Here is a 27,688-nt window from a genome sequence, read left to right on the forward strand (position 1 = left end):
TTAGAGTCGGCGAGCTTGAGCCCTCTTCTTCCTCCTCCTGGCGGGAAAGGGGAAGAGCGTGCGGGATGCGTCAGAAACGAGGCGGTTGCCCGGCAAATTCGAGGCGGACGATCCAATGCACGACTGTCCGGTCCGTCTTGACTACCTTACTTCCTGACGGCAGAGCACTGGGCTCGTCCAAAATTACGGAGTACCTACCCTCAACTACCTCTGGGTCGGGCGCGTCGAGGCCCACTTCCCATCGCTTACCCCTGACCGTCCCCGACGCGCTGACCGGCGATCCCCAAGAGCATCGCTTCTTGCGGTCCAATCAGGGAAGAACAGGCCGAACTCGATCTGGCGCACCGAGCAGGGTCAGAGACGAACGGCTGTCGACTTTGGCATGAATCTGCAAGCTTTTCCCTTTAGGAATCGGGATGTGAAACCGCCAACAGCATTTTGCCTACCAAGTACGGAATACGCTTTAAATGGCCGCCTCTCCAACTCCCTCCCTAGTCCTTGTTCTCCATGTAGTTATATACATACGTGTATGTAGGTAGTGCACCTAGGTTAATGGGCCACATTTCCGCTCTCTTGCCCGTGCACAAGGCCCCTGGAGTTGCGAGGACCTTGCAGGATCAAGCTGCCGACTTCCAGTCTTTATTATTGGCACCTGAGTTTTAAATTATTAACATACTTGCATCTGATAACTCGACCTGCTTCGGGAATCTCAGCCTCCAAGAAACAAGCATCAAAAGACGCTGCACTTCACCGACGGTCGGCCACTAATTAGCTTACACTTATCTTTGGGTTTCTCTCTCGTCGTACCTCCAGCTCCAAAGCGGCGAGCAATCTCCATATCCAGTGCCGGCTAGGGTCGATGACGTACTTACATAATAATACACAATACGGAGTAGTGTTGTTGGATCCAAATCTGTGATTCTCCTGTTTAGCCTTCAGCCACTTTCCGCACCCGATCTCTCCTGCTTGCCCCGGGCGCGGCACAGAACCAAGTACCCGAGGGATCCTCGCCGCTGACAAGGGGTCACGTTGGGAGAGAAGCCCATCATTCGAGGCGGCTCCCTCAAATCTGTTCGGCTCGTCCTCACCTGTCTAACACATCCCCTTCATCCAATGTCAAGGTCGCATCCGTGAATGTCGACACCCCCGCCCTTAACAGCCGTGGGCGGTTGCATCCACCGGCAGTTTATCTTCTTGGCAGAGCGGGAGAATGACAAGGTTTGTCGTGGCCAGAAACCTGCGGCCTTTGGGGTTACTGTCGAAATAGCCCGGACTGGAACTCTTTCGTTTTCAGACATGTATCCGCGCTACAACATGTGTATCCGCCGGGGAAACGACGCGGCATAATTATATCGTCTCACAGCTCTCCTGCCCCTCTGCAACGCAGTGGCCTGCAGTTTCACGCATTCCCTTTTGCTAACCTTCGTGCTCTTCTCCCCACCCAATTCAGTCCCCAAGAACTTCAATTCGTCTTTTGGACATCTCATCTACTCCCACAATCAGCATGCGATCGTCCTTGTCTGCCCTCCTCTACTGGAGCGTGGTCCCGCTCATCCCAGTCGCCTCCGCCGAGGAGTGCAGCTACGGAGGTCTACCACAGATTATCGCCCACACCGGCGAACCGGTGGGCAGAGAAGAGAAGTACAACGGAGGTGAGCTGATAACTAATATTTTTTTCCCCTTCCCTTTATCTAGGTATCTTCCTTCCTCGGCACTGCCGGATAGCAACAAACCGCGGGACCGGGTGTGCTAACAGAGGTCCCATCATGCGTCTCCATACCTAGTGAACCTGTATATCTCGGAGCCCAGCTGTGAGAATCCCAAGGTTGGCGTGCTGTACCTCACCGACGTCTTCGGCATCCAGCTGCTGGAGAACAAGCTGTCAGTCTCCCCCCCCCCCCCCCCCCGGGGACTTCCCGAGCCCTCCCCAACCGCCCTCCCCCCCTTTTTGGCCGGAAGCAAAGCCAGCATGAGAGTAAAGTGACCAACCACACCCCGATAATCATCATGCCACCCACATTCCACAGGCTCGCCGACTCGTTCGCCCGCGCGGGTTTCCTGGTCGTTGCTCCGGACCTGTTTGACGGCGAGCCGGCGCCCGCGGACTTCGGCACGCCCGGCTTCAACATCACCGACTTCATCCTCCAGCACGGGCCCAATGCGACCGATCCCATCGTCGACGTCGGCCTGGCCTACCTTGGCGAGACGGGCGTCGACAAGATCGCCGCCACGGGCTACTGCTTCGGCGGCCGCTACGCCTTCCGCCTGCTCGCGGCCGGCAAGGGCGTCGACGCGGGCTTCGCCGCCCATCCCAGCCTTCTGGAGGACCGCGAGATTACGGCCATCACGAATCCGATCAGCGTTGCTGCTGCTGGTGAGTATCCGACTCCTTGCTCTTCTAGTTTGCTCTTCGTTTCTGGACCATAATTAATTATGCTTTCTTCCTCCCTTTCAAATTTGTTTTTTTTTTTTTTTGCCACGAATCATACCCATGTTTCACGACTGACATAAGTACTCTTTCGATAGAGAGCGACACGACGATGTCTCCTGAGAGGCGCTCGCAAATTGAGGCCCTTCTGGCCGACACCAAGAAGCCGTATCAGGTCAACCTATATAGCGGCACCTCCCACGGGTTCGGTGTGCGTGCCAATGTCTCCGACCCGCAGCAGAAGTTCGGCAAGGAATCCGCGTTCTGGCAAGCCGTCAGGTGGTTTGAGGCTTGGGCTGGCGGCGCGCTGTGAGAGACTCGCAAGCTTTGGGTACTAGTAATTAGATTCTCGGATGCTTCCGATCCGCCGTGGGAATATGTATCTATCTATCCTGATGAGAATAAACTGACTTACTATGCTGGATCTTTTGATGTCTCCCTGTCTGGTTAAGCGCCTCTCAAAGGAATCGCCGCGGCCGCCTTGTTCCCGACTCGGACGGCGGCTTGCCCTAAGTTCCGCAATCTTCCGAGAGATGAATAAACACAGACTCAACCCCTGCGGATCTTATCAAGTACGGGCAGCGACACAAGGCCGCTGCTATTTTCCAGAAAAGGCACCAAGATCTACAGCAGCGAACTCACGACATTAAATTGGAATATCGCGCGAAACGGTATCTCGACATTGCTAGCGACCTGTCGATGTGAAAACAACTTCTTTCGCCCTTCCTTTATCTCAGTCGTACCAAGAGGGCGGAAAGAGGAGGTTTAAGGCCGCAAGCATCAGGCTCAAGCTGGCCTAGAGCAGAAGATCGGCGGGATGACGCAGTGCCTGGACGTGCGAGGAAAGCAAAGCGTAGATCGGTAATGACGCTGAAGGATTGTAGATGGGTGTCGACTTTGGTTGCGGCCTAGAGCTGAGTTAGGTTCAAAGAATGAGAGTTGGGAGAGCAAAGTTGGGAGCGCGCCTTCCTCGCAGGTATTTAATATCCCACTTGTTTCTTGTCAGAAGCGCCAGCCACGCTCTAGCCATAGCGCGTCGAACGCTTACGAACACTTTGGCCATTTCCTTTAACTATAAATATAACTCATTTTTCTCTTTTATACGTAGTTTAATAAGGTACGTTTTAGACCTTCAAGCCACCTGCTACAAAGCTCTCTCAAATGCTTACTCGAGCTTGCCACTACGTTCGACATTTCTTGCCAAAACCTCGTACTTAGATGGTAAACCAAGTGGTAGTAATATAAGAAAGAAGCCGGAAACCAGCCATGGGATCGATCTACATACTATAAGACTTAATAATTATTAGCGCATCCCTCTGTGGTAACCGAGTACGGAGGCACAGCAGGAGTTCAACGCCCAGAAAGAAGTTATCCAAACAGTTATCGCCACCCCCTCCCTACCTACACCGAGGAGCTCTATTCCTAATAAGTAATTATCTAGCCAGTTCGCGGAGGAGCAACCAGTTCGGCGCAAAGAAGTCGACCCTTAGGCCGTTGAGGCAGCACACAAGAACACAGTCACAATCAGCCAGGGGCACCATATCTTCACCGTTCGACGCCAAGTCCATGTATGTTATGTAGGGAAGATGCAACCGGTTGCACACCGGATAGCATTCAACATTATATCTACTCCAACAACCTAAAATTATGTACATACAAAGATTATGATCGCCGCGGACCAATAGATTGAAACCACATCTCATCGCTTTTCTGCAGCCAAGTCTTGGTGCAAAGAGGCCCAGAATCAACGCAAACCGGCTTCCCCTCTCATAAACCTCGCATCGTCACACCCCAACTCCAGTCTGATTCGTTTCTCAGCTATGCCAAAAAGAAGGACCGAGCAAAATAAAGAAGTTAAAAGAGGTAAGCAAAAAGAAATATGGGTCCAACAGGAAAAGTCCGGTTCCCGAACCGTGGTATGGGCGTGCAGTCGAGGATCAACCAAGTCGCAAGAGTGTCGAGAAGGAAACGACCATGGGCGGCCCATGTATATATATGCCAATATCGCATGCAATGCCCTCTATGACCCAAAACAGCTGCAGCAAGCGTTATCAAGTTGCCCTGCAACCCCCCCCCCCCCCCCGGGGCGACGTAGAGAGATGCCTGAGCATCGGGTCTGTGCTCCCCAGATCCAATGTCGGCGGAGGCTTGTTTCACCGCTCTCGGCCCTGACCAGCCTCAACCGTCCGAGACGGAACTTTAGGGAGGAGGCTGCGACCTCTCACCTTCTTGATGTGACCTGGGGGGCGGCACGGCGCCGTTCGCATGGCCGTTCGCGTACCCTTTCTCCGCCAACCCGGCCTTGCCTTCGTTGTCCTCATCATCAAACACCTTCTCCTCCAGCCACTGCGTGGCCCGCGCGCAGGTAGTGTCCACCCACTTCATCCATGCCCAGGCGGCAATGTACGTCAGAGTGGTGAACACCACAATAGCCACCATCTTGTGCGTGCGGCCCTTGGGCTTGACATAGATCGGGTCGCGGTTGGATCCGTCCTCGTTCTTCCCTCCGGGCACGAACGGCTCACCGCTGATGCCGTAGACGATCCAGATACCGACAGTGCGCAGGATGGTGCCGTGCACGAGATAGACGGCGAACGAGTGGTGTCCCAGCCAAATCAGCAGGCGGTGCGAGAGCAACTTCTGGAGGGCCGGGGAGAGGAACAGAGACACGGCTGTGCACATGATGAAGAAGGAGGAAGTCCGCCGCAGTATGTCGGTGCCGTTCGGGACAATGAAGCTGCCGTTGCGGTGGTCGCCGACCGGGTTGGTGAGGAAGTGGTTAAGGCGCAGAGACCAGGGAGCCCAGTCTTCGTGTTCGGCAGGGTAGGAGCCGACGTAGCCGCCAATGAGAAAAATCAAGGGTGACAGAACGTAGGTACAGAGCTTTCGGTGGTTGGAGAGGAGCTGTTGGGTCGGCCGGTGCTGCGACAGCTCCGCGAGAAGGGTTCCAAGAGCGAGCATGGCGCCAAAGGTTTCTGGTCCATTGTTAGTTCCGATGCGAAAAGTGGAAGCAGATGCAGCTGCTGCGCAGGGGCTGCACATATATATATATATATATATATGCAATGGGAACGGACCTGTCAAGCGGTTGCGGTTCAGCAGCCAGTACAAGATCAGCATAACATGCACAAGCATCCTATACTTGAACCGCATCCCAATGGTGGCCGCCAGCACAATGTAGACCTGGAACGCGCCGACCAGCAGGGGACGCATCGCCCACTGGTGCCTGTCGTAGAGATTCTCCGTGTTGGTCCAAGTCGTGAGCGATGTCGTGAACAGCCTCTTAACGTTCTCCCTCAACGGAAGCGGGTCCGGCGCGTCGAAGCGCACCCAATGCGAGTCACAATGGTTCGCCGCCTTGTAACCGCCCAAGACCGACATGACGAAGCTGATGAAGGTGGCGATGAGGGCCGGCAGGACGAGTCGCGGCGGGCGCCGGAAGGCGCTGCGAGCGACCGACTTGAGCGCGGCAGGGGCATTGTTTTGCTGGTACGCGAGCTTGAGGGGCTTGTATGCGCACACGAAACCGGTCAAAAAGGCAAAGATGGGTACGCCGATGCGGCCCTGCCACGGAATGCGCAGGTATGGCAGTTGCAACAGCCTTGGTGCACCATCCTTCGAGTCGGCGGGAAAGAAGAGCGCGTAATCGAATGCTCTCGCGATGTGGGTGACGATTACGAGGACAGAGGTCACGCCTCGGAGTCCCTGCGAGAGACATCGCCCTGTCAGCCGGATCGAGAAGCGGACGGCGAGTAGCTCGCTCGAGGGGAGCGAAGGATCGACGTACCTCAACCCACTTAATGTTTCGTTGACTCGGTCTTGCGCTCATGGTCGCCTGCCCAACCGGACCTTCAAACTAATCCGACAAGAAACAACGCCGAGGAAGGGGAACGAGGGGGAAGGGGAAAAGGTGTGACGAAAATATTGATGGGTGTTGGCTCGCGCTCTCGCCCTATTGAGATCGGATGCAAGCAACCTTGGAAGCCTCGGCGAGAGCGAAACGGTGTGAAGAAAATTCGGGTCTGAAGCGAGAGATGCTATCGATGGCTGGGCATCAAGCGAGTGGAATGGAAAAAAGAGTGTGGGTGTCTAACGCGACGGCGACGAAGCGACTGAGGGTTACTCTCCTCGTTGGAAACAGACGTGCCAGAGGACCGGCAGAAACGCATCTGGCGATTGCGCGGCACGTCGGGAAGTGGGGGATTACTCCAAACACGGCTCCGCCTTTCTCGCCTTCGGTCCGCGCTGCAGCTCGGTCGTCCTGTTCCAGGTGCTGACACGGAGAGGGTTGAGAACTCGCGGGGTCGAGGGTCGAGAGAAGACGTGGAAGTTAATGGAGTGCGTGGCCAAAACGGAGGGTGGACAACGCCGAGCAAAAGTGGTTGGCCATCGAAAAGCAGGCTTTGATGGAGTCATTCTTGTGGCGGGCCGGGGAAAGAGGTTGCTGATTTTTCACTCCTTGAGGGTCACGCTACCTGCCGAGCCCGCCAAGAGTGCGGCCATGGTGTGTTGCCATCCACTCACGTCCGTGATTGGCATGCAATTTGGCCTCTGAACCGCCAAGACAGCCAAGAATGTTGAGCTGGTATCGAAAAGTCAGGGGTTGTGGAGAATGCATGACCAGAACGCTGTCATCATATTCGTCGCGTAGAACGGCGGCCGAAGGAATCGAAGCTGCGTGATCTGAGCCTGGGAACGTGCTGAACGAGGGCGTTTTGCCGTCGGTGGCTGTTCCTGTCAAGCCTCAGCACACTGGCCAACACGCCACGCTTTGGATGGCACAGCTCGACTTCTCTACGGAATAATACCGAGTATGTAGTGGCATCTTTCAGTTGCCTCCATATCTACTTCATTTAGCACAACGCGCCTGGTGGAAGGGATTTTGTTGGTCCGCGAAAGACTGCTGATTTCCAGATTAGCCATGCTGCAGGGCGGGGCCCCATTTTTTTTTTCGCCCCGAAAAGGGGTCCACCAACGGCATGGCGGTTGACCGCGCCTCCATGCAGCTGCCCTTCAACCTTCACCGGATTTTGGGTTCCCCCTTCCGTTAGTTACTCCGTATTCCATATGCATCCCCCTTGGCTGTTTCTTTGGTTAAAGCTGATAACCAACCCGAGCGCTGCTATGAGCTGCTCAAGTGGACTGCAGCACACGAGACTGGAACGGTCCGCCTGTCTAGCAGGCTAGGCAACTAGTGTTCTCCATACTTTCGTGGTGTAGCGCAGGGACCCTTGACATTGCTGGTCGAAAACGATCGCGCGGGTCGTGCAAGTTCGCGAGAACAACCTCAATCGGATCTCTCGGCATCTGGTGCGTCGATAAGAGAGAAATCTCTTTTGCGTCTCTTAATTCCAGTTACTCCGTATTTTACATGCATACGCAAGGAAACGTTACCACTTTGCAACTCTTGAAGGACAGTTTCGTAACCAAACCAAGCGTCGAATTGGATGCGGTTACGCAGTAGTTAGGTCGGACTCCGGCTCCGAATGAGACCAGCAAACGACCGCGCATCCCCGGATTATATCCAGCACTCCTGTAAGGTGCATACACTACTACTCCGTACCCTAGTACATACAAGTACACAGTAGTGTGCTCCGCCCGGAGGGAATGTCCAGTGGGTCTTTATATATCTACCCCCAACCTCGGAATCTCAGCTAACCCTAACCAATAATAGTTACGAGTAACTACACAAACGCGAAAAGTCCTTCCTTCGCTCTTAAATCTATATACATATCTTCAAAACCTCGGTCATTCTAACTTTGCTTCAATTAGAAAGAAACCATGATGAACCCTTACCATGACCACGACCCTTACTGCTAACCCTGACCTTAACCAACTAATCCTAACTAATCCTGGTATAGTGTAACGTTAGTTCTTTACACTACACTATGCCTACGATGGCGTGGTGGTAACATGCAGACCCACTAGACCTCTTTTGTCATGACCGTGCGGAGTAGGGTGTTTTGTACGACTCTGTTAGCAAGCTCACACCCCGCGCCCGGGCCGGTATTGCCTATAGTGTGATTGTTACAATCCTGATACGAATTTTTTTTGCTTGCCAATACACTACGAGCTGAGGTTGGGTGGTAACTAGTGTAACAGGCATCAGCGAATATCTCGATGTTTCAGGCACGCCACTGTAAAGCTGACGGTGAGAGCGGCAACCAACTGACTGCTGAGGTTGGTGACGGCCAATGATGGTGTGCGGGGGGGTGGGTTGGGGGTGATTGTGGGGGTCGCATTTCGAGTTGCTCCCCTCTTTCAGCATCCCGGCAACAAGTACGGCGGCCCGTGGGACCGCGCCCATAATGTTATTGGAGGCGAAGTAGGAAAGTGCTCCAGCTGTGTTCGGATTCAATGGTTGCACAACGCACCAAAGTGCACCCAAAGACTTGTGGTGTCCTCGGAGCTTCCGGGCAACCGACGCGTTTCAGGGGCCACTTTCAATAACCAGTTAGGCTAGAGATCAACTCGCGATCGTCAGGGACACCCACTGCCACCGAAGTTGCAGAAGGGATCTTCGAGGACACCGCCAAATGTTCACATTTGTCTAGTTATCTCACAAGCCAATCAACAGACGCTATACACCATGCAGCAGATCAGAAGTTGCTGTCCGAGTTTCTTTTCTATTCCGCCCATGTGCCGACTTCGGCGGATGCCAAATATACAATACAAGTGTCCTGTTCCGGGTTCCACAACCGCCCCCACGCTCCCGGTCCGGGCCAGAGCTGTGGGTGCTTGAATCTCGATCTCGGAACGAGACGGCATTCTTGCACGGGTGCAGGAAGTACGGAGTAGGAGTACCTGTAGTGTACAAGTGACCCTTAGTGTACCGTGGACGTTTGGCATGCAAACGTGACTACCTGCCATATGAGGAAGTGAAGATCGCCACCCTAACCTCCTACAGCTCGATGCGATTCACAAACGTAAAGATAACGAATAGTTAGATGGGGCTTTGTCTATATCCCGAGGCTTCAAATCGAGTTGTTGGATGTCTACATACATGTGACTTGTACCCAAACGCGGGTTGTTGTCAAACTAGCAACATTGGAACTCTTGAAACTTATGATGTAGGGGTGGTGGGCCGCGTTGGAGAAGTTGCTCTTCACGATCAAAACAAAAATTTGTCGTTGTCCATTGTCGGCAAACTCCGCCCCGGCTCTCATCGATGGAGGCGTGGGTGACGAAACTTCTGCGTATTGACGGCCAAGCAAGCAATGTGGGTACATGCGGCCGCGGGCGAAAGCGAAATTTGAAGATGCAAGCCGAAGCTGCAATCTTCTTGTAGAGACCAAGGCCAGGACGGCCGAATCCCTCTCCAGCGTTTACGCCTTCGTCAGACCTCGAAGGCGATGCAGCTGATAGGCGCCGAAGGTGGGTTGCCATTTCGCAGTGGGTTCGTTCGCTTATGCAGCCAGGGCCATTTGGGCAGCAGTTGCGGCGACTGCTAGCTCAACCGAGATCAACGCGCGAGAGCAGCAGGAGACCACGTTTAACTCGTTCGCCATTTTCGTTGCGTCCAGGTTGCTACATGTCGCACCCAAAGCATCCTCGAGCGAGGCCATTATACAGGTCTTAGTTGATAATGGTGATATCATCAACGAAGTCGTGGCGTATCTGAAATATCGGTCGCACAGCTACACCTCATCACACTTGACCGAGAATTCGACACCTTGTGCCAGGAAAACGCTCTTGACCACTTCGAAGTGGAAGTCGAGCGACACGGCACCCTCAAGCACCCATGTCCAAGGGATCTTGACCAGCAACACCACCTTTTTCAGATCACGCATGCGGGTGCGCACATCGCGGGCAAACTCGGTCAGGGTGCGAACGGCGGTGGTCCGGTAGAGGTGCTGGGACTGGTAGTGGCGCACCTTCGCCTGGGTATCCCAATCCGGCAGGGTTTGGAGCAGTTCTAGGTTAGACCACCACCAGTCTTCGAGCGCCAGCTCGACGAGGTTCGGGGGGAGCAAGTCGACGAGCGGGGTCTCGAGGACCGCAGAGGGCTTGCCGTACAGCAGGGCCAGCTGCACGCAGAGCGTGCGCAGCGAGGTCATCTCGGCGATCGAGGGCAGCCGGCCCTCGGGGCCGACGAGACATTCGAAACCCCAGATGTCTTCCCAGCTGACGTCCAAGTTGCGCAGGTTCTTGGCGTGGTTGGCCAGGGCGATGTTGAGGGATTCGGGGTGCTCGCTACTGCTGCCGTCGTCGATCATTTCTTTGAGAGCGCCGTCTCCGCGAGGTGCCATGTACAACGTCTCGAGCCGCGGCGCGTTTCTTAGCAGATGGTGCAGATCGCCGGGGTAGGCGACGCTGTTGTGGAGATAGATGTGGCGGATGTTGGGCATGAAGGGCGGCGGTGGCGGCTTGTCGTCCATGGGCAAGAAAGAAAACTCTTCTGGCGCCAAGCACCAGACACCGTCGTCGCTGCTGACTTCGAGCGTCGTGAGGTTGGGGAAGCTAGCAAAGAGGGAACTGTACCGCCGCGGCTGAGCACCCCAGGTATCTGGCATATCGCACTCGCAGTCGTCGTCCTCGACCTGGGCCGCCAGTTCGGGATCGCCTTGTAGAAGAAGGGTGCGGATGTTTTGGAACGGGATCGCTTCGGGTTCGTCGCGGAAGAGGTCCTGGACGCCCTCGATCTGGGCGCAGAGAACGTCGTATTCCGGCTGATCGTCGCTGATGGGGACCTGCAAAAGGACCGTCTCCGCCTTGACGAGGAACATGAGAATGAAGCAGAGCAGGGCCTGCGGCACATGGTCGAAGTCACCTTCGCTGAGGACCATACTCGGGAAGAACTGGTTCATCATTTGTAGGAAGTGCCGGGCGGCCGTGATCAGAGCGCCCGTCTCCGGCGCCGGGGCGAAGGTGGGAAGGTACTTGGGAAGAAGTTCGCGAATTTCCCGAATCACGGAGTTTTCGGTCAAGGTGAGGTGGCAGGATACATAACGTGTCCAGAGACCGTAGTGAGGCTTGCTGCAGAGGGTGCGGAAAAACAGAAGCATCGCCGCCTCGTCCAGGATAGCCACGTTCTTGTAGAGTGATGGTCGGGCCATCTCGCCGAGGCGGCGCGAGACCAGGCAGAGACTGCGCAGGCCACGGCGACATCGCGTAAAGTCGAACCACGGCTCATCGACCATCAGCTGGCTGTAGGCGACCGGGCGCGTTTCGCCGATCTCTGGCGGCTGCGGGATCAGGAACTCTAGAATCACATCGATAATCTCGGGCGGCATTGTGCTGAGGCCGGTCACCGGTGTGTGGGCATCTACCATGACCGTGTCGTCGGCCATGTCGGGCCCAGCCGCCGCGGTTCTCGCCATCTTCTGCGGAACAGGGGGGAACTCGGGCTCCCGAGTCGTCATCAAAATCCGAGTTTTGGTGAGGAGTCGAGTTGGAAAAAGCAGTGCTGAGTCGGCGCCCCGCCACGCGGGATATAGTGGGGCAGTGGGGCGCATACACCGAAAGAGGATGCTGAACCCTAACCCTGTTGGAGTTCACAAGGAAGTGTTGCAGATCTCAACGCTGTTCGTTTCTCGCTCCACTCGCTCTCCAACATCGTTTCCAACAGCGTTGTGTGTTAACAACAGGATATCCACCATCCCATAACAACATCTCGCAAAGGAAAACGATTTCCCCTTGAACAAATCCTTAGCGAGCAAGAGCAATAAATTTAACAATGGAGCATCGGCAGTCAGTCGGGCAGTCTTCCGATCGTGCCTTTGTGGACCATGGAGACGTTAGCAACGAACTTGGTAATATCAGCAAAAATTTCCCGGGATACAACCATTCACTTCTCCCCTCGAAACTCGCCATCGGGGAACCTCTTTACAGCAGCCTTCAACACACAATTTCACCGCGGACTTATCTACCCATGTGAAACTGAAAAGGCGATGCCGCAATTGCTGCTTCCAGCAATTGCACCTAAGTAGGTATTCTGACAGTCCTTTTCCAGGCCGTACAGGCGCAGTCGCAAAGCACTTCCAGAAAGCAGCCACAACCGATGCAGTAGCCATTTACCCTCATGAATCACACTGTATGGTCAATTAGGAGGAGCCCGAAATCGAAAATCTGGCCGGTACCGACCACGTGTGGCTCGAATTTAATTACCCGTTCCTTCACACCGGAAAACCCGGGACACAGGATGGGGTTCTGCGGTCTCTGACGCCGAGGGTTATCAAGTTGCCACTAACGTCTGCGACCTGGCCAACCCACGATATCTCGATCGAGCGTAAACACCAGAAAACCCGGCCTTAGGACTAAGTACGCGGGGAAAAGGCATAAGCGTCGCCCAATCGTTTAATTACTGCAGCATCACGAAACCAAGCTACGCGCGGAGGAATGCGTCGAATTTGTTCTGGCTGGACCGAACGGCAAAGAACGGCCGTGCCAAGGATCCTCCGAGGTGCGAAGGGATATGGTGTGGTCCTTGCGCGCGGGGCCTTCGTGATTGCTATCAGCGAACATGCCGGGAGACCAGCATTGCCAACAAGCAGTGTCCACCTTTCCCGATAACAGCCGAGGAGGCGGTTTGTTTCGAACGTCGAAGGAGAGAAGGCAATAGCGGAGTGCAAATTCAGATTTGTTCCGGAATCAGCGATTGTTCGGTCAACCGACTGCTCTAAAGTTAAAAGTCAGGTATGCTTTATTGAGGTCATTGCAACATCCAACATCCTTCTGGTCAAGGCGAAAAGGGTTTCTCTTTTATAGGTGGCAAAACCACTACAATCAATTTGAGGTTATTCAACGTGTGTCGCCGACCCAAGCCTCGGGTGTTATGATTCACTTTACGATACTGAAGATCCCCACCGAGCTGTTATCCGTCATCAGGACAATGCTGCCCTCCCAGAACACAAGAGGTACTTTAGCCGAAAGTACCAGATACTACCTATACAATCGGTCAAAGACGGTCTCGAATAATAAATCTTAAATTAGGTTCTTACTCGTGAGGGCAACGAGTCGCTGAAGCTGTGCTGTTGTATTGTGAGGCCCATCCTGTTTAAAACTAATTACGAGGAAAGGCCAAGACCGGCCAGACCGTTCGCCGCCAGATCAACAGCGCGGCCCAAGGCGAGCGAAACAAACGCCAAGAAGCTGTTCCCCCACCCGTATCCCAGACTGCGGTACATGAGCGGCGCGAAGAGCGGAAAGGCAAAGCCGGCGATGCTGCGAAGGAACTGCGAGGCGGCCGCGGCCGAGGCGACGCAGGTGCTGTAGGCGTCCATGACGTACGTCTGTATGGCCTGCGTGTTGAGGATGATACCGCAGCCGAAGAGCGCGGCGCCGACGTCGGGCCCGATCCAGGGCGCCCACCGGTCAGCCGTCCAGCCGTCGACGAACAGCCCCGCCGGGATCAGCATGGCGCCGGGCACCATCAGCGGCACACGGTAATACTCGGGCACGGCGTCCCCGTCGCCGTCGGCCTTCTTCTTCTCCTTCAGGTGTCTCCACAGGCGGTCTTTGGCTCGGGCGCCGACTTGCGCCGCCAGCGTGTACCCGATGACTAGCGCAAGGCATTGCAGTCCGCTCTGCGCCTCGATCTGGCGGTACCGTTCCACCCACAGGCTGGCAAGGTCGACAGGTCGATGTAGAGGACCTCAAAGTTGTAAGCCAGGAACAGGGACATGATCTACAGCGCAGCCTGCGTCGCGAGGAGTCGGACCGGGCGGGTCAGAGCCCTGGAGAGCTTTGATGTGAGCGGGTCGCTCCCGCCGTCGTCGTTGTTGGCGACATGGTAAGGCTGGTTCGTCTGTTTGCGAAGGGTTGCCGCCCGCCGGCGCAGAAGGATGATCGCGTACGTCTCGCGAAAGACCGCGAGCACGACTAGAACAAGGACACCGTCGAAGATGGAAAGGATCCAAACGATCCAGCGCCAACCGATTGTCTGCGTCACGGCACCGCCGACAATGGGGCCCAACGCTGGCCCAAGTAGGGGGAAGAAGGTCGCGATGGCGAACGACTTTCCGCGCTGCGATGGCGGCCAGAGATCCGCTAGAACGAGGTTCGTGAGCTAGGTTGACGTGCATGTAGTTAGTCTCGGATCATATCATCAGGGGGAATGAGAGGCGGTGAAAGCTTGTAGGCGGGATTTGCCGAGTGCTTACTGCAAAGTCTACGCTTGCGCGGATGCCATCGAGAAGCCGACCAGCGATCAGCAAGCCAGAGGTCACGATGAACCCGCACACAGTATTCCACAGGATATAGAAGCAGTTGGGGACGATCCAGACCTGCCGGCACCCAAACGTCTCCGCAAGAGGCGCGAGCACCATCGGACCGAAAGCAAAGGACAGGACAAAGATGGACAGGAAGATCTGCGCCTCATCCTGACTCGTTCCGAGATCTGAGGCAATGGAAGAAAGCGCGGGCGCCAGCATCGCCCCGAACATGAGCGTCACCAGGCCACCCTGGGACAGCAGCACCGAGATGGCCCATTTACGCATGTTGCTCCAATTATGCGGGTGACCCGCGTCGCCGTCGCCTTCACATGTGACCTACGAGAGCAATCAGGTTAGTGGAGAGCTGGAGTAGCTAATTAGAGCGAAGGTAGCGGGCAAAAAGAAGCACAGAATTCGCACCAGCAGAATGGTGTCTGTCAGTTGTCGTTCCTGCTGCCTTTCTGGCCCCTTTCCGCCCTCCAGGCCGCCCGGAGTGGTGTTAAAGCCGCCTGTTGGGCCATCCCGAGCCACCCCGGAAATGGACATAGCTACTTTACGCTTAATTAGAAACCTACCATCAAAGACTCGAACCGACGTGCTTCAGGTCGCGAGTGGTGGTCAGTGGCGGTGTTGGAATCAGCGCTCTCCTACGATGACCTTCCAAGGCACTGCCCCAGTCTCGTCAGGGAGCTAACAAGTTATATTCTCCAACAACAATCCTTTCATCGGTCTGGCGTTGGGGGCGGCCGTTTGTCGGTCAGCTACTCCAACATCAAGGTTGACAATTTTGCCGGTACCCAGCCAAGTATTCATCCGTTAAAAGGGCCTTTCAGCCCTACCGGTTTCCGCAGTCTGCGTAACCTGCCTTGCTCAGAGGAAAGCTCGGCCCTAGATATCGGAGATAATTATCTCACATCGCGACCGCTACCACCGCACAAACATCTTGGGTAGTCACTTTCGCTTGATCGCAGCACCATATGAGGGATCATCGTTATATTTGTGCAAATACTTGGCGCATGGTGTCCTAAGAAAATGTCAATCGTTACCCAAACTCGCATCACGCCATTTCAATCACGAAGAGTCGCCTTCGCCTAGACCAGTCCCTTTGCATTGATGGAGCCCTCCGGGACGGTAATCCATAGGGAGAACGAGAGCAAGAGGGTTTATAATTAAAGGTGTTTTTTCAAAATACTTCCGGTCTATACAAGGGGGGCTCTAAAGAAGAACTTGCTCCGATCAGGCCATTCCCATTCGCTGTGTTGAGGTTGCCTCGGTGTTAACGTTCATTTTCGGACTCCAAAGGGATCAAGGATCCATGATGCCTGCCAGGGCTCATTGGGACTCGCAATTGCTTGATTGACCCATCCAGATGATCTACACCATATGGAGTTCAAAGGTTGCAGATATAACAGCACGTGCGTACGACGCGTCATATCTGTATATACACGGGGTCTAAGAATAGTGACGAGGGTGCTGCCACTGCCGGAGTCGCTGAAAGAGAAAGACTGCGGCAATTAATAAAGAGCTCAGATGGCCCTGCAAACCATATCTACGCTGCTTAGAGAGCATTGTGCTCACGGCATCAAACACGGGCGCCAATATTGCAGGCGCGAGCGAGTCCCTACGCCCAGGACACGGTGTGGGTATCAGCAGGTGAAACATGAATGCAGCAGAAGACGTATTAATTATTCGTTGACGCCCTCGATCGTCGGTGGAATCACCCATCTACCATTCCAGTCCCAAACCTATATCCGACGGGACGGAATAACCGGCACGCTTGGATCGGGGCTTCCCATTGTATCGCGCAGGTGTTTTCGAAGCTGTGGGAGGATCGACTCGAGCTTTGCTGAGACGCACTCGACCGCGGCCTGGTAGAGAGATTCTTATAATTACGTGCTTGACTTTCCACCCTGTTATCCACTATAATCGACCCCAGATGAACCAAACCATTTTAGTAAATAATCACTAGGAGATCATATATACAGTAGTAGTTGGCTACCAGTATCCCGTCGTCTCGTGTACACCTAGCCAGGAGATTATCTCGTAAAGAATTAGGAAATGCCGGCCCGCAGTTCTTCGAACCAGGCTTTGAGCTTTAATATAGTTGGGTGGACTCAGCGACTCCATGGGTGAGCACGGCTCGAGGTTGATGATGCAGGGTGTTCTACTGCAAATAATGGCAAGCACCCGGGCTGTAATGTTCGGGGTCAGTCGGGTTTACAGGATTAATTCTTGCGGGTATCGGCGGGGCCTCCGTAACGGTTGAACTGCTGCCGAACGCAGTGATGAGCTTCCGGGAGCGTTGAAAGCAGTCTGCAGTGGGTGGCTGTACGAAGGAAAAGAGTGCCTTGTTGATCTATCTACAAAGGAGACAAAAAGAGTGGTATTTATAGACAAAGGGACTGGCCAATGCGTTGGCGACGACGCCTCATACGCTGTGGCACGTATGTGGCGAATACTCTTAGAAGCTCCACAGCTTCTGACAACTGCCGTGCCGCGACCACTCTCTTCCGAAATGTGGGTGTCCGCCGGGGCAGCAATAACACCTTGGAGCTCACCCGGTCATGCGAGTTCAGAAGGCGAGAAACTTCTTCGAGTTAACTTGGGGGTTCCGTACATGTTTAGGAGACTGTCTGAAGAGATCTACAGCTGCCTAATCCAGACCCTGTCAACTTGGCAGAGCCATTTGAGGTCACGGATTCACAGAGATAACATCTCACATAGACATCGCGGTCTCATCGGGGCAAAGAGAGTCGCAATCGTCTAATTATACTATATACTATGTTGATACAGAATACAACCGAGAGTGTAATTGATCGCTAATTAATGATTCAACCCTCTTGCTGGAAATATGTTTCAGAGGGGTCATGTCGCTGAATACTCCGTTATAAGCCTTGGCCGTAGCAGAGATCAATCCTATGTCGTACGGTAATTGTCCGAGTCGCGTATATCGAGAGAGCCGGTGTAGGTCGGTTCAGTTGGCTGTTTTTGCCGCTGTTGGGTCCGACTCGGAGGGAGCTCGAGGCCGAGTGGGGCTGAAGATTCCGTTTGCCACCATCTTCCGTGGTCCGGGCGCCAAGGAATGGCGCAATCCGATCAGCGCTGAGTGACTGGTCGCGACAGCCGCGACAGCCGGTAGGAGCTTGTGGCATGGTATGCTTCGTTAGGTGCGTCTGCAGAAATACTTGGGACATATTCCATCGACCATTATGGTGAAATTAGCGAGCGCCATCTACGGAAGGCCGGGCTGTGGTCGGTTTTGAACCTCGCTCTTTCTAGCGAAATAAAATGCACGTGCCGCTAGCCAGTCTGAGCTTGCGGTATGGTTGAGCACCTTGATGGACATGGACTTCCGCTTGCCAGGTAACCATCCGGAATACGGAGCATGTCTTGAATCCATACACACGTAATCCGTACATGGCTACCTTGCATACATTATTATAATAAGTGCCTGGACTATACAGCATACTTGTAGCGGATTAGTCTCGATGCACCCTCTCAGAAGTCGTCACGCGCGCCACTGGCGCAAGGGGCCGTCCTTGAAGTATGGTTGCTCTGGTCGCAAACGCGCGTCAAATATCGGAATGGCCTCCGAACGAGAGCATTTGACACCTAGTGGACGAAGCCGACTTGGAGTTTATCAACGAGACACAGTACCTCCGGTTGCAGCTTGATTGTCCGGGTTGCCACCCGCTCTCTAGTGACGGCCCGTACCTGGCTGCTATACGACGACCTTGCAGGGGACGAGCATTCGTCAAGAATTTTTTTTAAGGCTAGTCGCGTGACCTGCTTTATTAACGTTAGTTGGATGTGAGCCAATGAATGGCTTCCCGAATCTTGTAAAGTCCCAATTCTCTGTTTTCCAGTCCTCATCTCTCTGACCCGGAGGGTTAGTTGATTCCTTATCATCCATGGCAAGCGAAAGCTTTCATTGCTGCTTCCACTGGCAAGACTTTACGAGGATAACTTCATTATATTGAATTGACGGATGTGGGTCTCTGATCTTTGCTACTCCGCTTTGTGGTTCACCCGAGAACCGAATAACTATCTCTTTGGAGATGAAAGTAAAGCACTCAAAAGCATTCAAAAGCCCTCTCAGTACATACACCTCATCAGCTCCTTTTACGAAATGTGTGTGAGACATTTATCTTTGATCTCACGCCCGCTGCACCTTTTCCTTGTCAATTGACGGCCTCTCGATCGATGTCTCACCTGGAGTTTTGCACTAACAATTAGTACCCTCCCGATATCCGAAGATGCGGCAACGGGACGCACAGACCAAGCAATTACCTGATAACGCAATTCCTGGCGCAAAGCACCAAAGCAGCTCCACCATCCGATTTCGCCATTCTGCCCGCCTTTTGCACCAGCGTGACTGCTCGACCACAGCATTCCGACGAAACTTGGAGCCGTTCCCTGCCAAGCGCAATTCAACTTAGTTGTCCACGGCGTTTATACGATCCGTACCTTGGGAAATGGTCTAGTGTTTAAACTACAACCCACGGAGGAAGGTAGAAGGAGATAAAAGATCTAGCGATCGATCTATCTTGTCTCACCTACCTGGTTGTCGATCCGTTTCCAAGCCCCCCCCCCCAAGCTCTCGTACTATCTGCCTATAGCAGGATTGCGAACTCGCAGCCGCGCATTGCGTGCCACCGTGCCGCTCCTATCCAAACTTACTCGGACCGCTTGACCGCTCCGAAACCCGGCTGGCCGTAACACAAAGCCCAGCTTCTCGACCGAAACAAGAAGCAGCACGCAATCGACTCAGCCTGACCATCACTGGCAAGCGAGCCCAATGCTTGCACGGGCCATCTAGCCTGGTACAGACGCAAGAAGCCCCTTTACTCGCGTCTCACCCTCCCACCCCTGATGGAGCGCCCGCAATCTTCCATCTCCCTCCATGACCATCCGCCATTTCCGAGGCACCATGGCATCGATCTTTCGACAGATGACGCCGACCAGGCGATCTTGACGGGCCACTCTCTCCAGACCCATAAGAACCGCGAGATTCTGGATAGGTTAGATAACGACCAGGATCAGCCACTCGAAGTAGGCACGAACTGCAGTCGGCGACGACCAGAGAAGGAGGCGAGGGGGCGACCGCACGATACCATGACCAACATGTCGTCGTCGTTGATCGGAAAGACAGTCAAACCCTTCTTGAGGGAGCACATCCCGACCCTGTATGCTCCAGTCGGGAAGTCGAAGAACGAGGAATCCGCGAGGGAGAATAATCCGAACACCAAGTACTGCTATCGCCACAGACCCGATTCGAAATGCCGACGAGCCGCCGACGAGGCCAAGATGGTCATGATACAGCGGGAGCTGGATAAGCTGACGCCGGCGGACCAACAAGCCATCACCCACGTGTGGTCCTTGTTCTCGGCCGCGCCGGCGCGCCATCGCGAGCTGATGTTGCAGGGCGTCCTCGCTCAGCTCTGTTTTCCCCAGCTTTCCCTCGTCTCGCGCGAAGTCAACGAGGCGCTCAAGATCGACTTCATCACCGCGCTGCCCGTCGAGCTCGCGCAAAAGATTCTATGCTACCTCGACACCGTGAGCCTGACCAAGGCCGCACAGGTCAGCCAACGGTGGCGGATGCTGGCCGATGACGATGCTGTTTGGGTGCGCATGTGCGAGCAACACGTAAACCGGAAGTGCACCAAGTGTGGCTGGGGGCTGCCCCTTCTGGAACGGAAGAGGCTGCGCAATTACACGCGGGCGCGGCAACTCGCCAAGGACAACTCCAACGGCAGGATACAGGAGCTATCCGACTCGCTGCAGTCGGACTCCCAAGGGCAGACTTCAGCAAAACGTCAACTCGAATCGGACGACGGTCCTGATGCGAAGCGGCAGTGTGTTGACAAGCCGTCGAACGAGGAACCCAAGACCCGGAGCTGGAAGGCCGTATACAAGGATCGGTGGCAGGTAAGAGATACTCGACCGTCCCCTCTTGGGCTGATACGATGCTGATCATATCAATAGGTCGGATACAACTGGAAATATGGGCGATGCTCGGTCAAGACATTGAAAGGGCACACTAATGGTGTGACCTGTCTCCAGCTGGACGATAACATTCTTGCAACCGGGTCGTACGACGCCACCATCAAAATATGTATGTGCCTCTCGCAACATTGCTTGCTGGTTCTTAAAGCTAATCAAGCCGGTCAGGGAACATTGAGACGGGCGAGGAAATCCGCACGCTCCGTGGCCATACGCGGGGAATCCGGGCGCTGCAGTTTGATGATTCCAAACTGATCAGCGGCAGCTTGGACCGTATGTCACCAACCAACCCCCCCCCCCGGGTTCTTGACCTAATTCAACCTGCTGACCCCGGAGTAGACACCATAAAAATCTGGAACTGGCACACTGGCGAGTGCATCTCGACGCTGCAGGGCCACACCGATGGCGTTATCAGTGTGAACTTTGAGGCCCAGCTCCTCGCGAGTGGCTCGATCGACAAGAGCGTCAAGATCTTTGACTTCAACTCCAAGGAGGCCTTCTGTCTGAAAGGCCATAGCGACTGGGTCAACTGCACGCGGCTAGACATCAACAGCAGGACGGTCATGTCGGCCTCGGATGACACTACCGTGAAGCTCTGGGATCTGGATACCAGGCAGCCCATCCGCACCTTTGAAGGTCACGTCGGCCACGTTCAACAAGTTCTACTCCTTCCCCCGGAGTACGAGCCAGACGATGAGCTGCTGACCGGCAACGCCGGGCTGGGTGACAACAGCGACGCGGTATCGGTGGCAAGCGACGCCGACGGGACCCCGACGGTGTCCTTCGTCCAGCCGGAACGGCGCAGCAGCTCGCCATCTCGAGAGGGGGACATCCGGTCCATGTACGGGCCGTCGTTCGCCTCGGACCCGTCACGTCCTCTTCCCCCACGATACTTCCTCTCGGGCGCCCTGGACAGCACGATCCGCCTTTGGGACAGCGCAACCGGCCGGTGCCTGAAGACTATGTTTGGCCATCTCGAGGGTATCTGGTCGCTCGCCGGGGACACGATTCGCGTCATCAGCGGAGCCAACGACGGCATGGTCAAATCCTGGGAGCCGCGCAGCGGGAAGTGCGATGCAACGTTTGTGGGGCACCGGGGCCCCGTAACGTGTGTGGGGCTCAGCGATAGCCGCATGGCGAGCGGCAGCGAGGACGGAGAAATCCGGGTTTATTCGTTCAAGGACATCGGAACTCCGAACGGGCAGTGTGTGCTGGACGCCAGCACCCCGAGCTAGATCGGAGACGACACGGCGTTCAACCGCAGTCCCCCTCCTCGTTTCTCTTTCTCATTATCTTCTTTTCTTTTCTTTTCTTTTCTTTTCTGTTTCTTTATGGCGGATGCGTCTGCAAAAGCAGGACTGGTATTTTGGCTCCTTTGGGCGGGCTTGGACAAGCGGCATCGGCGCTGGCGAATTCTCTGTTTCTAATGTACGCGCTTGTCGTTGGGTCTTGAAAACAAAAAGGGCTTATAGAAGGAAGGCGCCATGATTTCTGGACGGGCAGGGGGGATTCTTTTCGTTGGACACCAATACCCTTTTTAACAATACTATTCTTGATTTTACTGTCCGTCCGTATTGGCAATGGAGTGGGGGGTTGCGATTTGACGCCATTCTCCAATGACGTGTTACTGTTGTCGTCAACCCTTCTCGTCGCCGGTGCGCCCGAGTGGCCTCGTGTACACTACCTTTCATTTCTTTCGCTACCTGGCCATCCGGCTGCTGACGGCCAGTGGCCCGAGCAAGGGAACACTTTCGGCTCACCCAAGATGACCTCGGCATTGAATGGTTGCGGCCTGGCCAGTTCGTTCCCGGAAGCGTCCGAGCTTGGGGGCTAGCTGTGTGGGGCATACGCCCCTCAGCGTTCCCCGCAATCACAAGCTCGGCTTGGGGTCGGTTATCGCTACGTCACTGCAAGATCACAAGCCAGAGAAGACGCCTCTTGGACCGTTCCTCGCCACGAGCGCAAACCGGAACTGGTTATAGGGCACGCATCTTGCGGTCAATCCCAGCGGAAATTCCTCGAGGAAACCAAAAAAAAAAACGGGCATTTAGCCCTGCAGCCCAAAACAGGGAAATGCTGAGTTATAGTCAGAATGCCGCGACCAGCGGTACCGGGGGAAGAAAGAAATTGGAGACTTGGGGCGCTTGCTCCGCTAAGCCGATGGACGGGCCGTCACCGACCAAGAGCCGCCTCCACACACCTGCCCATGTGTCCGAACGTCGAGAGAGAGCGCTCTTGGCCAATCCGTTACACCCCGTCATTATCCTTGCAGATCCGCCCTCCGTCTTTTTGAGATCAAGTGGCTTTGCTGTGCTGTCCCGCTGGGATTAAACTCGTCTCGCTACTGGCTTTCCCGGCCACGGACAAATGGTCAGTTACCCTCCTGGGCTAGTCCCCCCTAACTCAATCCACCATTGCGGATCTCGTTCCTTTGCTTTCCATGCCCTGAACCCTGAAGTTGGACAGTCGTTCTAGGTCTGCCCCATGAATTTGAATCATATCTGGGGGCCGCCCCAGTACCTCGTTTGTTCGGCCTGACGCCCGCCCGGCTCGGCTGCTGCTCCGGCCACACACCCGATCTGCCGTGACCTGAAGAGTCATATTTCTGGGGCCGGACCTCTCTGAAAACACCAACCCCTCCACCCATTGCCTTTATTTCTTCTTCCCCTTGTTACTCTCTGGTGATACCCTTTCCATTTGGTCCCCATTGTCCTCTTCCGGTCTCGTCAGGACCCTCCCGTTCCCGATCTTGGTCAACACCACGATCTCCCCATATCCCCGGACTCGAACATCTTGACGCCCCTCCGCCGCGGTTCACCAATTTCCCCCAACGCGATTCAGAACGCGGTCCACCGAAAGACGGAGAGCACACGATAGCACCGTTTTTGCAACTTTGCAACCTTTTCAGCCGGTCGCCACAGGTTGGTTGGCCACCCTAGAACTAAGGGATAATAACATCATCCTCGGCATCCGGAGAAACGGGCTTGGCGCTGCGCAACGGCGATTGCTCGGATATCGTTCATTTTTGCAGTTCTGGGTACAAATCCGGAGAGAGATTGGCGAAGAAGAAAAGGAGTAAAAAAAGCCCAAACAATTACAATTAAACAACAGGGATAGAGAAAGATGGCGACAAAAGTTGGCAAAGACGGCAAGAAGCCGACGACGGCAGCAACCAACCTTATCGGTGAGCACTACGATCCTCCCCCCCCCCGGGGGCGCAATGTCCGAGTCGCATTGCTCGATTGATGCGTTCGTCAGTCATACTGATGCGTCGAGTCGCCGTGCAGCGGGTGGAGGTGCTGGCATGATGGAGGCGCTGGTGTGCCATCCCCTTGGTGAGTGGTCCTTTGCAGCGCGCTTGTGAGATCGGAAATTCTTGGGGATCTAACGCAACGGGGGCGCTTGCGACAGATACCATCAAGGTGCGGATGCAGCTCTCGCGGCGCGGCCGGCAACCGGGCATGCCCAAGCGCGGCTTCATCAGGACCGGCGTCGAGATCGTACGCAAGGAGACGCCGCTCGGCTTGTACAAGGGCCTGGGTGCCGTGTTGACGGGTATCATCCCCAAGATGGCGATCCGGTTCACCTCGTTCGAGTGGTACAAGCAGCTGCTCGCCAACAAGCAGACCGGCGTCCTCTCGGGCCAGAGCTTGTTCTTCGCCGGCCTGGCCGCGGGCGTCACGGAGGCCGTCGCCGTGGTGACGCCGATGGAGGTGGTCAAGATCCGCCTGCAGGCGCAGCACCACAGCATGGCGGACCCGCTCGACGTGCCCAAGTACCGCAACGCGGCGCACGCGCTCTACACCATCGTCAAGGAGGAGGGCGTGGGCGCGCTGTACCGCGGCGTGTCGCTCACGGCGCTGCGGCAGGGCAGCAACCAGGCCGTCAACTTCACCGCCTACACCTACTTCAAGGAGTGGCTCTACCAGTGGCAGCCCGAGTACAAGGGCGGCAACCTGCCCAGCTACCAGACCACCCTGATCGGCCTCGTCTCGGGCGCCATGGGCCCGCTGAGCAACGCGCCCATCGACACCATCAAGACGCGCCTGCAGAAGATGAGGGCCGAGGAGGGCACCACGGCGCTGCAGCGCATCACCAAGATTGCGGGCGACATGTTCCGGTACGTTGTTTTCCCGGGCTTCTCTCCCCCCAATTTTACCTGTCCTGTCGTGCTTTCTCCATGTGCCGTACATCGACGAGCTGACAAATGCTTCGAATAACAGACAAGAAGGTATCCACGCCTTCTACAAGGGTATCACGCCGCGGATCATGCGTGTCGCGCCCGGCCAGGCCGTGACATTCACCGTCTACGAATTCCTCAAGGAGAAGCTCGAGAAGAGCGGGCCGGCGATCCTTACGGGTGGAAGGTACGAGGAGTGAACAAAACAATATTACCGTCCTTACAAAAAGAGGGAAAAAAAAAAAAAAAAACACCACCACCCAGCACCCATCATCACTTCCTGACCCCCCGCACTCTCTTCCCCCGACTTCCCTCCTCGTGTGCGTGCGGCGCACCATCCGGGATTGCCTTGTTCGTCTTGTACATAATTACGTGCTCTTGGCAAGTGGGGCGGGCGTAAATATGGGTTTGACAGAGCGTTCCCGGTGCTTCCTGCATTGGCTTGTTTGATTTTTTTTTCTCCTTTTATCTTTTTTTTTCCGAATTATGGTTATGCTGATATCTCTCGGCTTTTTCTCTTGCTCCTCCGTGTCTAGCAGCCGCGATCGGGAATTTGATAGCATGAAGGCCAAAGCTTGAACACCACGTCACGATGGGGATCGAGGAGAACAGGAGAGGGGATGGATGATGGGATAGATCAGAGGCCGAGTTTTGGGAAAAGAAAATAGACGGGGCTACAAGGGTACTCCAAGGGTAGAGTTAGGATCTACGGTGCCACCTGCTGCGTGTTTGGTTCGGTCGTGGCATTCGGAGTCTGGTCGCCGTGTCCGTGAGAAGTGCTTTTCCTGTGTATGATACAGGGCCTGCAAGGTCTACCATGGATGTGAATTATTTTCGTTTAGATGTGCATCTGTAGTTGCGGTTTGTTTGCTCCGTTGCATCTAGATCATGACAGATGACCGATTTTTAGCTCTGCGATTGGCTCGACCTGCGTTTCGCTCTGTTGGTACCTTAAAATGTATACATACATACACATCTCGGCGCGAAGGAAAGAGCTTCGCTTCTATATACTGGCCTAATCCTCTGCAGAATATTTATCTCGCCGGCCATTGGATCCCCACACTCTTAGCTTCCCGTGGTGTTCCTTCCCTACGTATTTCCCGCAATTGAGGGAGCATGCGCCATAGAGGTGTGGCTGAGGCTGCGAGTCTATCGGTATGGAAATACCCCAATAGGATCTAGCCTATAGCCTATGAAGCGTAGCTTCATACCTACTGTAAGCCTCGATAATAGGTACGCAAAGCGTACACCTCAGTCGGGGTATTTTAGTTTTAATAGGTTCCCTTTTTCTCTCCTTTTCCCGTTTTTTCCCAATTTTTGGCCGTCAATTTTTCTCTATCCGTCCTCCTTTCCCCTTTTTTCGTGTTATTTTTTCTTTCTTCCCTTCTCTTCCTTCATTTCCCCCTTTCTTCTCCCTCTCTCGCCTTACGTCTCCCTCTTGGCGTGATATGAAACGTACGGATGTACGGGAAGCATAAGGTACGTCCGCAGACTCGCGACGGTCGGCGGCAAAAGGTGGCGTTGACGACGACGACGAGGGCACCATTTGCCGCCGCCGACGACGACGAAGAGGAGGAGAGCCAGCGCTCCGGGATGAAGGCGTCGGGCTCGGCAAAGTTGGCCGGGCTCCGGTACGTCGCCTAGTGGTGCACCGACACGCGCGTCTCCGGCGGCACCCACCGGCCCAACACCTTCCGGCCCGAGGCCGGCACGACGCGGGGCACGCCCACGGGAACGGGCGAAGCGGAGGGCCTCGTTGATGCCTTTTTCTCCGTGGTTCGCGTTGCAGGGGAAGGTGGAGGGGCGTAGTACTGGATCATCTGGGCGATGGGGATGGCCTACCAGACGGACCCCCCGTCGTCCACGAAGCTCCGGTCGGTGGGAGCGTAGCGCACCACGGGGCCGTATCGTCGGTGGAGCGCATGCATCCATGTCACTTGCTTGCACACCAGAGTTGATCACCCGAATTCGTATATTATATATGTATGTACAAGACGTAGGCTAATTAAATTTGACGTCGGAGCATCTCTGTCGACCCCTTCAGGCAAGCTGACATACAGGGACACGCGCTCCTTGCAGATAGATGCAGGACCTCGCTCTTCGGAGCCAAGCCCGGAGATTCCGCCAAAAGGCTCACAAGGAGTCAGCCACACTGTGCGTCTTAAGCAGTTGGTAAGTGTTTATCTGTTTTTTTTTTGCTCTAATCGCATGCTGGCCGGAGAATGGAGGAGTAGGGGGAAGAGAGGAGAACAAGGCTTACTGCCGCACGATCTCGCCACCAACCCACTCCCCTTTCGGCCGGGGCTTATTCGGGCGACAGAGGGCATCTGAATGCTGGCCTGGTGCTAGACAAGACAGGGTGCCGAGACCGGGTAGTTCTGGAAGCCAGAAGCGAAGTGCATAACAGTATGTACACTGCACGACAAGACGGAACCAACAACGCCATCCCTCGTGATATTGGGCACCTTGAGAAAAATCGGGGAAGGGAAGGGGAGGGTATGTAATACCACCGAAGAAGGATCGAAAGACAACCCATTCTCTTTTTTTTTTTTTTTCTTTCCCATTCTTCGTCAGCGATGACGGGAGCAGCCTCCGAACCACATAGTCCGTGACGAGACCCTCAAGGGATCCGGGCTCGGAATCCGACATTGCGAGCCCTGGAGCCCTAATTACACCGCCGTCTTTCATCTAGACAGTAATCCGTCCTCCGAACGCACTGCCTAGGAACATCCGCACCTACATCTTCGCCTCCTTCCTACTGTTTCTTACCGCTGCGCAATAAATTTCAGGATATCTCGAGGTCCCGCCGATAGGGATCCCCTTGCGGTCACTGCAACCTTCGTGCCCCGCCGTTTGCGTTCTGGCAGCCCGGCATATGTCAGGAAGAAATAAATGAAGGTGACTCACCCGCACCGCGATGGTGTC

The 27,688-nt window shown here is 55.0% G+C and overlaps 9 protein-coding genes across 9 annotated transcripts; 6 read left to right on the forward strand and 3 right to left on the reverse strand.

Moving 5' to 3' along the window:
• Positions 1–1,410: 1,410 nt before the first annotated feature.
• On the forward strand, positions 1,411–2,741 carry P884DRAFT_288411 (dienelactone hydrolase family-domain-containing protein; the record flags this gene model as incomplete). Its single annotated transcript, XM_069443948.1, has 4 exons — positions 1,411–1,652; positions 1,785–1,881; positions 2,028–2,374; positions 2,527–2,741. The coding sequence occupies exons 1-4, from the start codon at positions 1,505–1,507 to the stop codon at positions 2,739–2,741; spliced, it is 807 nt and encodes a 268-aa protein (XP_069301321.1). The 5' UTR covers positions 1,411–1,504.
• A 1,886-nt stretch (positions 2,742–4,627) lies between these two features.
• P884DRAFT_190383 (acyltransferase 3) lies at positions 4,628–6,257 on the reverse strand (the record flags this gene model as incomplete). Its single annotated transcript, XM_069437511.1, has 3 exons — positions 4,628–5,403; positions 5,506–6,133; positions 6,216–6,257. The coding sequence occupies 3 exons, from the start codon at positions 6,255–6,257 to the stop codon at positions 4,628–4,630; spliced, it is 1,446 nt and encodes a 481-aa protein (XP_069301322.1).
• Positions 6,258–10,065: 3,808 nt separating this feature from the next.
• Positions 10,066–11,790, reverse strand: P884DRAFT_273694 (uncharacterized protein; the record flags this gene model as incomplete). Its single annotated transcript, XM_069442615.1, has 1 exon — positions 10,066–11,790. The coding sequence occupies one exon, from the start codon at positions 11,788–11,790 to the stop codon at positions 10,066–10,068; it is 1,725 nt and encodes a 574-aa protein (XP_069301323.1).
• Positions 11,791–11,966: 176 nt separating this feature from the next.
• P884DRAFT_303987 (uncharacterized protein) lies at positions 11,967–12,835 on the forward strand. The gene is given in 3 exon segments (XM_069445068.1): positions 11,967–12,301; positions 12,316–12,433; positions 12,476–12,835. 3 exon segments carry the CDS (start codon positions 12,105–12,107, stop codon positions 12,680–12,682), a joined length of 522 nt encoding a protein of 173 aa, XP_069301324.1. The 5' UTR covers positions 11,967–12,104; the 3' UTR covers positions 12,683–12,835.
• Positions 12,836–13,351: 516 nt separating this feature from the next.
• On the reverse strand, positions 13,352–15,126 carry P884DRAFT_303991 (major facilitator superfamily domain-containing protein; the record flags this gene model as incomplete). The annotated part of the gene is made up of 6 exons (XM_069445069.1): positions 13,352–13,398; positions 13,464–13,602; positions 13,762–13,990; positions 14,059–14,435; positions 14,530–14,916; positions 15,001–15,126. 6 exons carry the CDS (start codon positions 15,124–15,126, stop codon positions 13,352–13,354), a joined length of 1,305 nt encoding a protein of 434 aa, XP_069301325.1.
• A 2,206-nt stretch (positions 15,127–17,332) lies between these two features.
• Positions 17,333–17,714, forward strand: P884DRAFT_252900 (uncharacterized protein). Its single transcript, XM_069440752.1, has one exon. It carries the CDS (start codon positions 17,499–17,501, stop codon positions 17,688–17,690), a length of 192 nt encoding a protein of 63 aa, XP_069301326.1. The 5' UTR covers positions 17,333–17,498; the 3' UTR covers positions 17,691–17,714.
• A 1,738-nt stretch (positions 17,715–19,452) lies between these two features.
• P884DRAFT_295494 (quinon protein alcohol dehydrogenase-like superfamily) lies at positions 19,453–21,818 on the forward strand (the record flags this gene model as incomplete). The annotated part of the gene is made up of 4 exons (XM_069444333.1): positions 19,453–20,508; positions 20,566–20,695; positions 20,752–20,856; positions 20,923–21,818. 4 exons carry the CDS (start codon positions 19,453–19,455, stop codon positions 21,816–21,818), a joined length of 2,187 nt encoding a protein of 728 aa, XP_069301327.1.
• Positions 21,819–23,706: 1,888 nt separating this feature from the next.
• Positions 23,707–24,963, forward strand: P884DRAFT_189019 (mitochondrial carrier domain-containing protein; the record flags this gene model as incomplete). Its single annotated transcript, XM_069437405.1, has 4 exons — positions 23,707–23,767; positions 23,871–23,918; positions 23,995–24,703; positions 24,807–24,963. 4 exons carry the CDS (start codon positions 23,707–23,709, stop codon positions 24,961–24,963), a joined length of 975 nt encoding a protein of 324 aa, XP_069301328.1.
• Positions 24,964–26,224: 1,261 nt separating this feature from the next.
• P884DRAFT_265628 (uncharacterized protein) lies at positions 26,225–27,487 on the forward strand (the record flags this gene model as incomplete). The annotated part of the gene is made up of 5 exons (XM_069441959.1): positions 26,225–26,242; positions 26,279–26,394; positions 26,764–26,935; positions 27,191–27,259; positions 27,353–27,487. The coding sequence occupies 5 exons, from the start codon at positions 26,225–26,227 to the stop codon at positions 27,485–27,487; spliced, it is 510 nt and encodes a 169-aa protein (XP_069301329.1).
• Between the last annotated feature and the right edge of the window lie 201 nt (positions 27,488–27,688).

The sequence above is a fragment of the Thermothelomyces heterothallicus genome (assembly GCF_042370625.1).
Source record: "Thermothelomyces heterothallicus CBS 202.75 unplaced genomic scaffold P884_scaffold_1, whole genome shotgun sequence".
Taxonomy (NCBI): domain Eukaryota; kingdom Fungi; phylum Ascomycota; class Sordariomycetes; order Sordariales; family Chaetomiaceae; genus Thermothelomyces; species Thermothelomyces heterothallicus.